Genomic DNA, 10,494 nt, shown 5'->3' with positions numbered 1-10,494 from the left:
TACATTTAGTGTCTGTGTGTGTATTTGTGAGAAAGAGAGAGAGATGCTATGTCAACAAGTGACGAGACTGTGTGTGTGTGTGTGTGTGTGTGTGAGAGAGGGGCTAGGTCAACAAGAAACGCGTTCAGCACAGGTAGCTGTCCATGGTTTTGAATTTCCGAGCAGCAGCCGCGCGCATCAGGACTGGCGATGGACAGAAGAGGCAACGCAGATACAACTCTCTAGCTACCTGTGCGTCTCTCCAATATTCTAAACGGAGGAATAGCCTACATCTATAAGTGATGGTGCGAGGGAGTGTAGGTTGAAGGAATCAAATATTCAAAAACAGGCTGCGTTTTTCTTTCTCTCTCTTGACTTACTGAATGTCAGTCACTTGGAAATCTACTGGAAACCTTCAGAGAAACGCAATCCTCTCGCCCACTCTACGTCCGTGTGTGAATTTATAGTGCGGAATTTTCTTCTTCAGCATAGATATCTAAACAGCCATCATAGATATCTAGCAATAGTTTCTCCAACCGTCGCCATGCTCCCAGCACAGGAAGCAGCCAAGATCTACCACACCAACCACGTGCGTAACGCGCGCGCAGTGGGCGTCCTGTGGACCATCTTTACAATCTGCTTCGCCATCTTGGTGATGGTGGTGTTCATACAGGTCAGCTTCCCCTCCCCCAATTATAACCTTAACCATTAGTGGGGTAAAGGCACAACTGATTAGCCTACAGATCAGCTGCTAGGCTGCCTGAAGAAAGCCTGTGTTTTAGCTATCTTACGCAGTGCGCTAAGATGCTGCAAGTAACCTAAACACAACACAGGCAGCGCATATTTCTTCTTGGTGTCCCTCTCCTCCTGCCCTACTGGATCGGTGACAGCGTCAACACTCCACAGGAAGGCTACTTCGGCCTGTTCCACTATTGCATCGGGAACGCGCTCACTGGCGAACTCATCTGCAAAGGGAGCGCGCTGGACTTCGGCTCCATCCCGTCCGGAGCCTTCAAGACAGCCATGTTCTTCGTTGGTATCTCCATGCTGCTGGTGGTGGGGAGCATCGTTTGCTTCAGCCTCTTCTTCTTCTGCAATGCAGGGAGTGTGTACAAGATCTGTGCTTGGATGCAATTCGCCTCATGTGAGTAGAAGAAGATGGGATGATAATGTGGTTGATGTTGTTTGTAACTTGTTTTTAACTTTAAGAAGCTGCAGATTTTTTATATGCTTCTCTTTCTCCACCTCCTTTTCCTTGATCTCCACCTGTTCATCATCATCCCCCTTCTCTTCCTCCTCCTCCATCTCCTTCTCCTCCATCTCCTCCTCTTCCTCCTCCTCCACCTCCCCCATCTCCTTCTCCTCCATCTCTTCCTCCTTCATCTCCTCCTCTTCCTCCTCCTCCCCACCTCTTCCTCCTCCTCCATCTCCTCCTCTTCCTCCTCCATCTCCTTCTCTTCCTCCTCGTCCTCCATCTCCTCCTCTTCCTCCTCCATCTCCTTCTCTTCCTCCTCCATCTCCTTCTCTTCCTCCTACTCCATCTCCTCCTCTTCCTCCTCCTCCATCTCCTTCTCTTCCTCCTCCTCCTCCTCCTCCTCCTCCATCTCCTTCTCTTCCTCCTCCTCCATCTCCTTCTCTTTCTCTACCATTTCCTCCTCCATCTCCATCTCCTTCCATTCCATACTTGTCCCTGCTCCCACACCGACCCGCCTGCCTGTGTTGTGTGTAATGCTACACCAAGGCTTTTCCCCATGGCAACACGGGTCTATTTGTGCACTCGCCTTTGACATCACTGAGTGCACAACTTTTCCAGGGTAGTTCAAGAAATGAACAGAATGAGCTGTTCAGCACCAAGGACAGCTACATAGAGGAAGAGGGTAGCTAGTTTTGTCACCAACTCTTGGTCTGGATAGCTATGTGGTGCAGGCTTTTGTTATAGCCCAGCACATTGATTCAACTAAAGTAATTACGTTAGTTAGTGTTGGAACAAAACAACACACCCGTAAGCTCTCAAGGCAAGCTGTTGACAGTACCAAGGTAGAGTACTCCTCCAACACTACTCACTCTGCCCCTACACAGATGGTAATGCGCCGTCGCAACCTTCGCTCTCTCTCTCCCGCTACTCTCTCCTCTTCCATCCTATCATCTCTTCCCTCTGCTCAATCCTTCTCCTTCCAATCTCCTGATTCTGCCTCCTCAACCCTCCTCTCCTCCCTTTCTGCATCCTTTGACTCTCTATGTCCCCTATCCTCCCGGCCGGCTCGGTCCTCCCCTCCAGCTCCGTGGCTTGATGACTCATTGCGAGCTCACAGAACAGAGCTCCGGGCAGCTGAGCGGAAATGGAAGAAAACTAGACTCCCTGCGGACCTGGCATCTTTTCACTCCCTCCTCTCTACATTTTCTTCATCTGTTTCTGCTGCTAAGGCCACTTTCTACCACTCTAAATTCCAAGCATCTGCCTCTAACCCTAGGAAGCTCTTTGCCACATTCTCCTCCCTGCTGAATCCTCCTCCCCCCCGCCCTCCTCCCTCTCTGTGGATGACTTCGTCAACCATTTTGAAAAGAAGGTTGACGACATCCGATCCTCGTTTGTTAAGTCAAATGACACTGCTGGTCCTGCTCACACTGCCCTACCCTATGCTTTGACTTCTTTCTCCCCTCTCTCTCCAGATAAAATCTTGCGACTTGTGACAGCAGGCCGCCCAACAACCTGCCCGCTTGACCCTATCCCCTCCTCTCTTCTCCAGACCATCTCCGGTGACCTTCTCCCTTACCTCACCTCGCTGATCAACTCATCCTTGACCGCTGGCTATGTCCCTTCTGTCTTCAAGAGAGCGAGAGTTGCACCCCTTCTCAAAAAACCAACACTCGATCCCTCTGATGTCAACAACTACCGACCAGTATCCCTTCTTTCTTTTCTCTCCAAAACTATTGAGCGTGCCGTCTTTAGCCAACTCTCTTGCTATCTCTCTCAGAATGACCTTCTTGATCCAAACCAGTCAGGTTTCAAGACTGGTCATTCAACTGAGACTGCTCTTCTCTGTGTCACGGAGGCTCTCCGCACTGCTAAAGCTAACTCTCTCTCCTCTGCTCTTGTCCTTCTAGACCCGTCTGCTGCCTTTGATACTGTGAACCATCAGATCCTCCTCTCCACCCTCTCCGAGCTGGGCATCTCCGGCGCGGCTCACTCTTGGATTGCGTCCTACCTGACCGGTCTCTCCTACCAAGTGGCGTGGCGAGAAGCTGTCTCCGCACCACGTGCTCTCACCACTGGTGTCCCCCAGGGCTCAGTTCTAGGCCCTCTCCTATTCTCGCTATACACCAAGTCACTTGGCTCTGTCATATCCTCACATGGCCTCTCCTATCATTGCTACGCAGACGACACACAACTAATCTTCTCCTTTCCCCCTTCTGATAACCAGGTGGCGAATCGCATCTCTGCATGTCTGGCAGACATATCAGTATGGATGACGGATCACCACCTCAAGCTGAACCTTGGCAAGACGGAGCTGCTCTTCCTCCCGGGGAAGGACTGCCTGTTCCATGATCTCGCCATCACGGTTGACAACTCCGTTGTGTCCTCCTCCCAGAGTGCGAAGAGCCTTGGCGTGACCCTGGACAAAACCCTGTCGTTCTCCGCTAACATCAAGGTGGTGACCCGATCCTGTAGGTTCATGCTCTACAACATTCGGAGAGTACGACCCTGCCTTACACAGGTCCTAATCCAGGCACTTGTCATCTCCCGTCTGGATTACTGCAACTCGCTGTTGGCTGGGCTCCCTGCCTGTGCCATTAAACCCCTACAACTCATCCAGAATGCCGCAGCCCGTCTGGTGTTCAACCTTCCCAAGTTCTCTCACGTCACCCCGCTCCTCCGCACACTCCACTGGCTTCCAGTTGAAGCTCGCATCTGCTACAAGACCATGGTGCTTGCCTACGGAGCTGTGAGGGGAACGGCACCTCCGTACCTTCAGGCTCTGATCAGTCCCTGCACCCAAACGAGGGCATTGCGTTCATCCACCTCTGGCCTGCTGGCTCCCCTACCTCTGCGGAAGCATAGTTCCCGCTCAGCCCAGTCAAAACTGTTCGCTGCTCTGGCACCCCAATGGTGGAACAAGCTCCCTCACGACGCCAGGACAGCGGAGTCACTCACCACCTTCCGGAGACATTTGAAACCCCACCTCTTTAAGGAATACCTGGGATAGGATAAAGTAATCCTTCTACCCCCAAAAAAAAAAAAAAAATGAATTCACCAATTTGTAAGTCGCTCTGGATAAAAGCGTCTGCTAAATGATGTAAATGTGTAGAGTGAGAGAGTGTTTCCAGTGCCAGGGTAGAGTGAGAGAGTGTTTCCAGTGCCAGGATAGTGTGTTTCCAGTGCCAGGATAGAGTGGGAGTGTGTTTCCAGTGCCAGGGTAGAGTGAGAGTGTGTTTCCAGTGCCAGGGTAGAGTGAGAGTGTGTTTCCAGTGCCAGGATAGTGTGTTTCCAGTGCCAGGATAGAGTGGGAGTGTGTTTCCAGTGCCAGGGTAGAGTGAGAGTGTGTTTCCAGTGCCAGGATAGAGTGTGTTTCCAGTGCCAGGATAGAGTGAGAGTGTGTTTCTAGTGCCAGGGTAGAGTGAGAGTATGTTTCCAGTGCCAGGGTAGAGTGAGAGTGTGTTTCCAGTGCCAGGATAGAGTGTGTTTCCAGTGCCAGGGTAGAGTGAGAGTGTGTTTCCAGTGCCAGGATAGAGTGAGAGTGTATTTCCAGTGCCAGGGTAGAGTGAGAGTGTGTTTCCAGTGCCAGGATAGAGTGAGAGTGTGTTTCCAGTGCCAGGATAGAGTGTGTTTCCAGTGCCAGGGTAGAGTGAGAGTATGTTTCCAGTGCCAGGGTAGAGTGAGAGTGTGTTTCCAGTGCCAGGATAGAGTGTGTTTCCAGTGCCAGGATAGAGTGGGAGTGTGTTTCCAGTGCCAGGATAGAGTGGGAGTGTGTTTCCAGTGCCAGGATAGAGTGAGAGTGTGTTTCCAGTGCCAGGATAGAGTGTGTTTCCAGTGCCAGGATAGAGTGAGAGTGTTTCCAGTGCCAGGGTAGAGTGAGAGTGTTTCCAGTGCCAGGGTAGAGTGAGAGTGTGTTTCCAGTGCCAGGGTAGAGTGAGAGTGTTTCCAGTGCCAGGGTAGAGTGGCAGTGTGTTTCCAGTGCCAGGGTAGAGTGAGAGTGTGTTTCCAGTGCCAGGGTAGAGTGAGAGTGTGTTTCCAGTGCCAGGGTAGAGTGAGAGTGTTTCCAGTGCCAGGGTAGAGTGAGAGTGTTTCCAGTGCCAGGGTAGAGTGGCAGTGTGTTTCCAGTGCCAGGGTAGAGTGGCAGTGTGTTTCCAGTGCCAGGGTAGAGTGAGAGTGTTTCCAGTGCCAGGGTAGAGTGGCAGTGTGTTTCCAGTGCCAGGGTAGAGTGAGAGTGTTTCCAGTGCCAGGGTAGAGTGAGAGTGTTTCCAGTGCCAGGGTAGAGTGGCAGTGTGTTTCCAGTGCCAGGGTAGAGTGAGAGTGTTTCCAGTGCCAGGGTAGAGTGGGAGTGTGTTTCCAGTGCCAGGGTAGAGTGAGAGTGTTTCCAGTGCCAGGGTAGAGTGGGAGTGTGTTTCCAGTGCCAGGGTAGAGTGAGAGTGTTTCCAGTGCCAGGGTAGAGTGGGAGTGTGTTTCCAGTGCCAGGGTAGAGTGAGAGTGTTTCCAGTGCCAGGGTAGAGTGGCAGTGTGTTTCCAGTGCCAGGGTAGAGTGAGAGTGTTTCCAGTGCCAGGGTAGAGTGAGAGTGTTTCCAGTGCCAGGGTAGAGTGGGAGTGTGTTTCCAGTGCCAGGGTAGAGTGAGAGTGTTTCCAGTGCCAGGGTAGAGTGGCAGTGTGTTTCCAGTGCCAGGGTAGAGTGAGAGTGTTTCCAGTGCCAGGATAGAGTGTGTTTCCAGTGCCAGGGCAGAGTGAGAGTATGTTTCCAGTGCCAGGGTAGAGTGAGAGTGTTTGTTCCAGGTTTGAAAGAGAGTGTCCTTGTGCGCTGTGTCAGGTTAGAAGGTAAGAGTGTTTGTGCACCAGTGAGAGTAGTTTCCCTGAGGCAGATTAGAAAGTAAGTGTGTGTAATGTTTCAAGGTGTCATCTAATCCTATGACGTGGCAGCGTGTGCTAAGCGCTGGTGAGATGGCTGAGGTCTGTATGATCTACCCGGACGGCTGGGACAGTGAGGAGGTGAAGAGGATGTGTGAACAGAGAACAGATAAGCACACCCTGGGTAACTGCACGGTGCGCTGGGCCTACATCCTGGCTATCAGCAGCATCATAGACTCTCTCATCCACTCCTTCCTAGCATTGTCCCTGGGGAACAGACAGGACCAACTACTGCCTGACATCTATCAGCTGGAGGGGAAAGACAAAGACAAAGGTATGGAGAGATGAGGAGGAATGTATGGAGGGAAGAGGTGGGCATGCCTTCTCTTTGGGAGACAGGACAAACTACTGCCCGAAACCTTTTGGGTTGGAAGGGAAATAAAAAGGTGTGGAAGGAGTGGAAAGGGGTGAGAAAGGGTGCGATGGAGACACATGGAAAAGTTGAATTATAGAATTATAAAATGGTACCTCAACCGTCTTCCATCTCCAGACTTAAAAAAAACTGGAAAGCAGAAAAGTGGTGGAGAGAGAGAGCAAATAGAAAGAGAGAATAGAGAGAGAGAGAAGAGAGAAAATATCAAGTCTATTATAACCTCAATTCCAGAAGTGATGTTGATGTGTGTGAGCAGAATGTTCCTCCAAAACGAGGCATTCTACATTAGTCTCTAGCTGTTGTCCACATCATTAGTGCTGGAATCAGATCACCAGAGGGCCGATTACTGAGCGCGTAATGAGAAATTGGGACCACATCAAACACGCAGTTATTAAAAATACATTTAGGCAAAGCAACTTTCCAAAACACCATGAGTCATTGAGAGGTACAGTGCCTTCAGAAAGTATTCATGCCCATTGAATTATTCCACATGTTGTTGTTACAGCCTCAATTCAAAATGGATGTTGTTTTTTCACCCATCTACACACAATACCCCATAATGACAAAGTGAAAACATGTTTTTAGTAATTTTAGCAAATGTATTGAAAATGAAATACAGAAATCTCAATATACATAAGTCAATACATGTTAGAATCACCTTTGGCAGCGATTACAGCTGTGACTCTTTCTGGGTAAGTCTCTAAGAGCTTGGCACACCTGGATTGTACAATATTTGCACATTTTTTTTTTTTAATTCTTCAAGTTCTGTCAAGTTGGTTGCTGATCATTGCTAGGCAGCCATTTAAGTGTTGCCATAGACTTAAGCCAATTTAAGTCAACACTGTAACTAGGCCACTCAGGAACATTCAATGTCGTCTTGGTAAGCAACTCCAGTGTATATTTGGCCTTCTGTTTTAGGTTATTGTCCTGCTGAAAGGTGAATTCATCTCCCAGTGTCTTGTGGAAAGTAGACTGAACCAGGTTTTACGCTAGGATTTTGCCTGTGCTTAGCTCCATTTCTCTTCTTATCCTGAAAAACTCCCCACTCCTTAACGATTACAAGCATATCCATAACATGATCCAGCCACCACTATATTTGAAAATATAAAGAGTGATACTCAGTAATGTGTTGTATTGGATTTGCCCCAGAAATAACACTGTATTCATCACAAAAAGTTAATCGCTTTGCCATTTTTTTTTGTAGTTATTACTTTAGTGCCTTGTTGCAAACAGGATGCATTTGGAATATTTTTATTCTGTACAGGCTTCCTTCTTTTCACTGTCAATTAGTTTAGTATTGTGGAGTAACTACAATTTTGATCCATCCTCAGTTCTCTTATCACAGCCATTCAACTCTAACTGTTTTAAAGTCACCATTGGCCTCATGGTGAAATCCCTGAGCGGTTTCCGTCCTCTCCGGCAACTGAGTTAGGAACGACGCCTGTATCTTTGTAGTGACTGGGTGTATTGATACACCATCCAAAGTGTAATTAATAACTTCACCATGCTCAAAGGGATATTCACTGTCTGCTTAAAAAACAACAACATTACCAATACCTCCCCCTCTTTGCGAAGCATTAGAAACTCTCCCTTGGTCTTTGTGGTTGAATCTGTGTTTGAAATGTACTGCTCGACTGAGGGACCCTACATATTATTGTATGTGTGGGGTACAGAGATGAGGTAGTCATTCAAAAATCATGTTAAGCACTATTATTGCACACAGAGTCCATGCAACTTATGTGACTTGTTAAGTACATTTCTACTCCTGAACTTAATTAGGCTTGCCATAACAAAGGGGTTGAATACTTGACTCAAGACCATTCAGCTTTTCATTTTTAATTAATTTGTACAAAAATTGTAAAAACATAATTCCACTTCGACATGGGGTATTTTGTGTAGGCCAGTGACACAAAATCTCAATCGATTTGAAATTCAGGCTGTAAATCAACAAAACGTGGAAAAAGTGTGAATACTTTGAAGGCTCTGTATTAATTGGGAGAATATAACATAGTATAGGCCTTATAGACCTGTGACAAAACATTAAGAACACCTTCCTAATATTGAGTTGCACCCCCCTTTGCCCTCAGAGCAGCCTCAATTCGTCGGGCCATGGACTCTACAAGGTGTTGAAAGCGTTCCACAGGGATGCTGGTCCATGTTGACTCCAATGCTTCCCACAGTTGTGTCAAGTTGGCTGGATGTCCTTTGGGTGGTGGACCATTCTTGATACACACAGGAAATTGTTGAGAGTGAAAACCCAGCAGCGTTGCAGTTCTTGAGACAAACCGGTGCGCCGTTCAAAGGCACTTAAATATTTTGTCTTGCCCATTCACCCTCTTAACGACACACACACAATCCATGTCTCAAGGCTTTAAAATCCTTCTTTAACCTGTCTCCTTCCCTTAATCTACACCAGGTATGGGCATCTGATGGGGTGGGGGCCACACAAAAAACAGAACTCTTCATGAGGGGCCGCAGTGGCTCATGGGTCTGCGTACCCACATCCATACCCCCTCCCCCCAACACATTTTACACAATGCTCCCATGATGTAACATTCAGTTCTCTTTCTCTGTTTCAGAGGAAGCCTGAGCTCATCGACCACAGAAGACTTACTACATACAATACATAGAATAACAACATGACTGAAGGATCTGAGAGGTACTGTTGATGATGGAATAAAGCCCAGCTAGTTGAGAGCCAATATAAACTCCAATTCAAGGACCACTTTACAATAATTCAAGTCCCTGGTAGAACGCTGATAACACAATAATAATAAAAATGTTCCATATTAATATTTGCCAACCTTGTGTAATCGTGTTTCTTTAGTCCTTCTCCTTGCCCCAACCATGGACCCTCTGAACACATTGACAACTTTCACCCACAAAGCATATTAAATTTTTCACATCGGCAACACTTGCTTTACTGGAATATAGAAAATACTATAGCATCCTCCTAACAATTACAAGTCAGCCATTTTCAAAATCTTCATTTTTATTAACTACAGAAAAGGGGCTCAATTTAGCAGTGAACAATCAAATGCAGGAGGAAGGGAGGCAATGAGCGGTCAGGGAAAGATTATCGAGAAGGGAGGAGGCTTGTAGAAAAAGAGCGGGGGGGCTTCAAAGCCTTATTACAGCCTCATCATTATTATTACAATCCACCATTTTGTTTCTCTTTGATACAGTTAAAACAGCAGAACACTGCAAGCGGGGCAACGTCAGTACGAAAATAAGCTTTAAAATTCAGCATCAGTTGACCTCCTAAACGAGTCAAACATTTTCAACATGCTCTGTCCCAAAATGGCACCCTATTCCCTATGTAGTGCACTACTTTTGAACTGGGCCCTTAGGAATCTGGTCAAAAGTAGTGTGCACTATGTAGGGAATAGGGTGCCATTTGGGAAGCACCCAGCCAGCCTCCTCTCCTTTATAATGTACACAGTTCAAACAGCAACTCCTAAAAACTGTACAGCCGCTGTTCTGTAGAGGGAAAGCAGAGAGCCAAGGCCAACTCTTTTGGTACAGATATGTACAACACAGGGGTCCAGACATGGTACGCGTTCAAAATGGCACCCTGTTCCTAACTATATAGGAACAGGGTGCAATTTTTGGAAGGCAGCCACGATCATCTGAATAGAAAATATATATATATATATATATATATATCCGAATTGGACGTTCTGGAATCGGATACAGTAGTATTCCGATTCTGATCATTGTGTGAAAGTGGAAAATTCTCATGATATTGTATCACATCATCTGGCTAACGGCCATAGCATTCTGTTTTCTTCTTCTCTGAGGCAAACCTTGTCTGGAATGTTAAACACCACAGGAGAGAACGTTTGAAACATGGTTATTCAGTAGCATTAGTCTAGTCGTGGTCTGTGGACCCATGCAGGTAACAGAAAGTAGTAAATTAAATGAAATGAGTTTATGGTACTATCCCCACATTGTGCCATTCCAAAGCTGCTACCTGGAGCGAGACAAGGAAGGACAGGGATGATGTCATAGAAGAGACAGAAACACA

General features: G+C 47.4%; 2 protein-coding genes across 4 annotated transcripts in view; one reads left to right on the top strand and one right to left on the bottom strand.

The window, feature by feature from the left end:
• The first annotated feature begins 523 nt into the window (after nt 1–523).
• On the top strand, nt 524–6,382 carry LOC121575750 (LHFPL tetraspan subfamily member 5 protein-like). The gene is made up of 4 exons (XM_041889050.1): nt 524–651; nt 849–1,127; nt 3,208–3,211; nt 6,128–6,382. Exons 1-4 carry the CDS (start codon nt 524–526, stop codon nt 6,380–6,382), a joined length of 666 nt encoding a protein of 221 aa, XP_041744984.1.
• Nucleotides 6,383–8,796: 2,414 nt separating this feature from the next.
• srpk1b (SRSF protein kinase 1b) overlaps nt 8,797–10,494 on the bottom strand; it is a 55,968-nt gene continuing 54,270 nt past the window's right edge. For all 3 annotated transcript variants that reach the window (XM_041887330.2, XM_041887329.2, XM_041887331.2), the window contains one exon: nt 8,797–10,494. This exon is cut by the window's right edge and continues 1,005 nt beyond it. The gene's annotated coding sequence lies outside the window, so the exon portion shown is untranslated.

Source organism: Coregonus clupeaformis, chromosome 10, assembly GCF_020615455.1.
Source record: "Coregonus clupeaformis isolate EN_2021a chromosome 10, ASM2061545v1, whole genome shotgun sequence".
Classification (NCBI taxonomy): Eukaryota; Metazoa; Chordata; class Actinopteri; order Salmoniformes; family Salmonidae; genus Coregonus; species Coregonus clupeaformis.
The sequence above is the reverse complement of the archived record's forward strand: the minus strand, read 5'-3'. Positions and strand labels throughout refer to the sequence as shown.

What these genes read in the sequence shown, in the direction of transcription:
- LOC121575750 (XM_041889050.1), top strand. Translation starts at nt 524, where the DNA reads ATGCTCCCAGCACAGGAAGCAGCCAAGATCTACCACACCAACCACGTG. An exon ending in GTGATGGTGGTGTTCATACA is followed by an intron (nt 652 to 848) that starts GGTCAGCTTCCC and finishes CCCTCTCCTCCT; the next exon opens with GCCCTACTGGATCGGTGACA.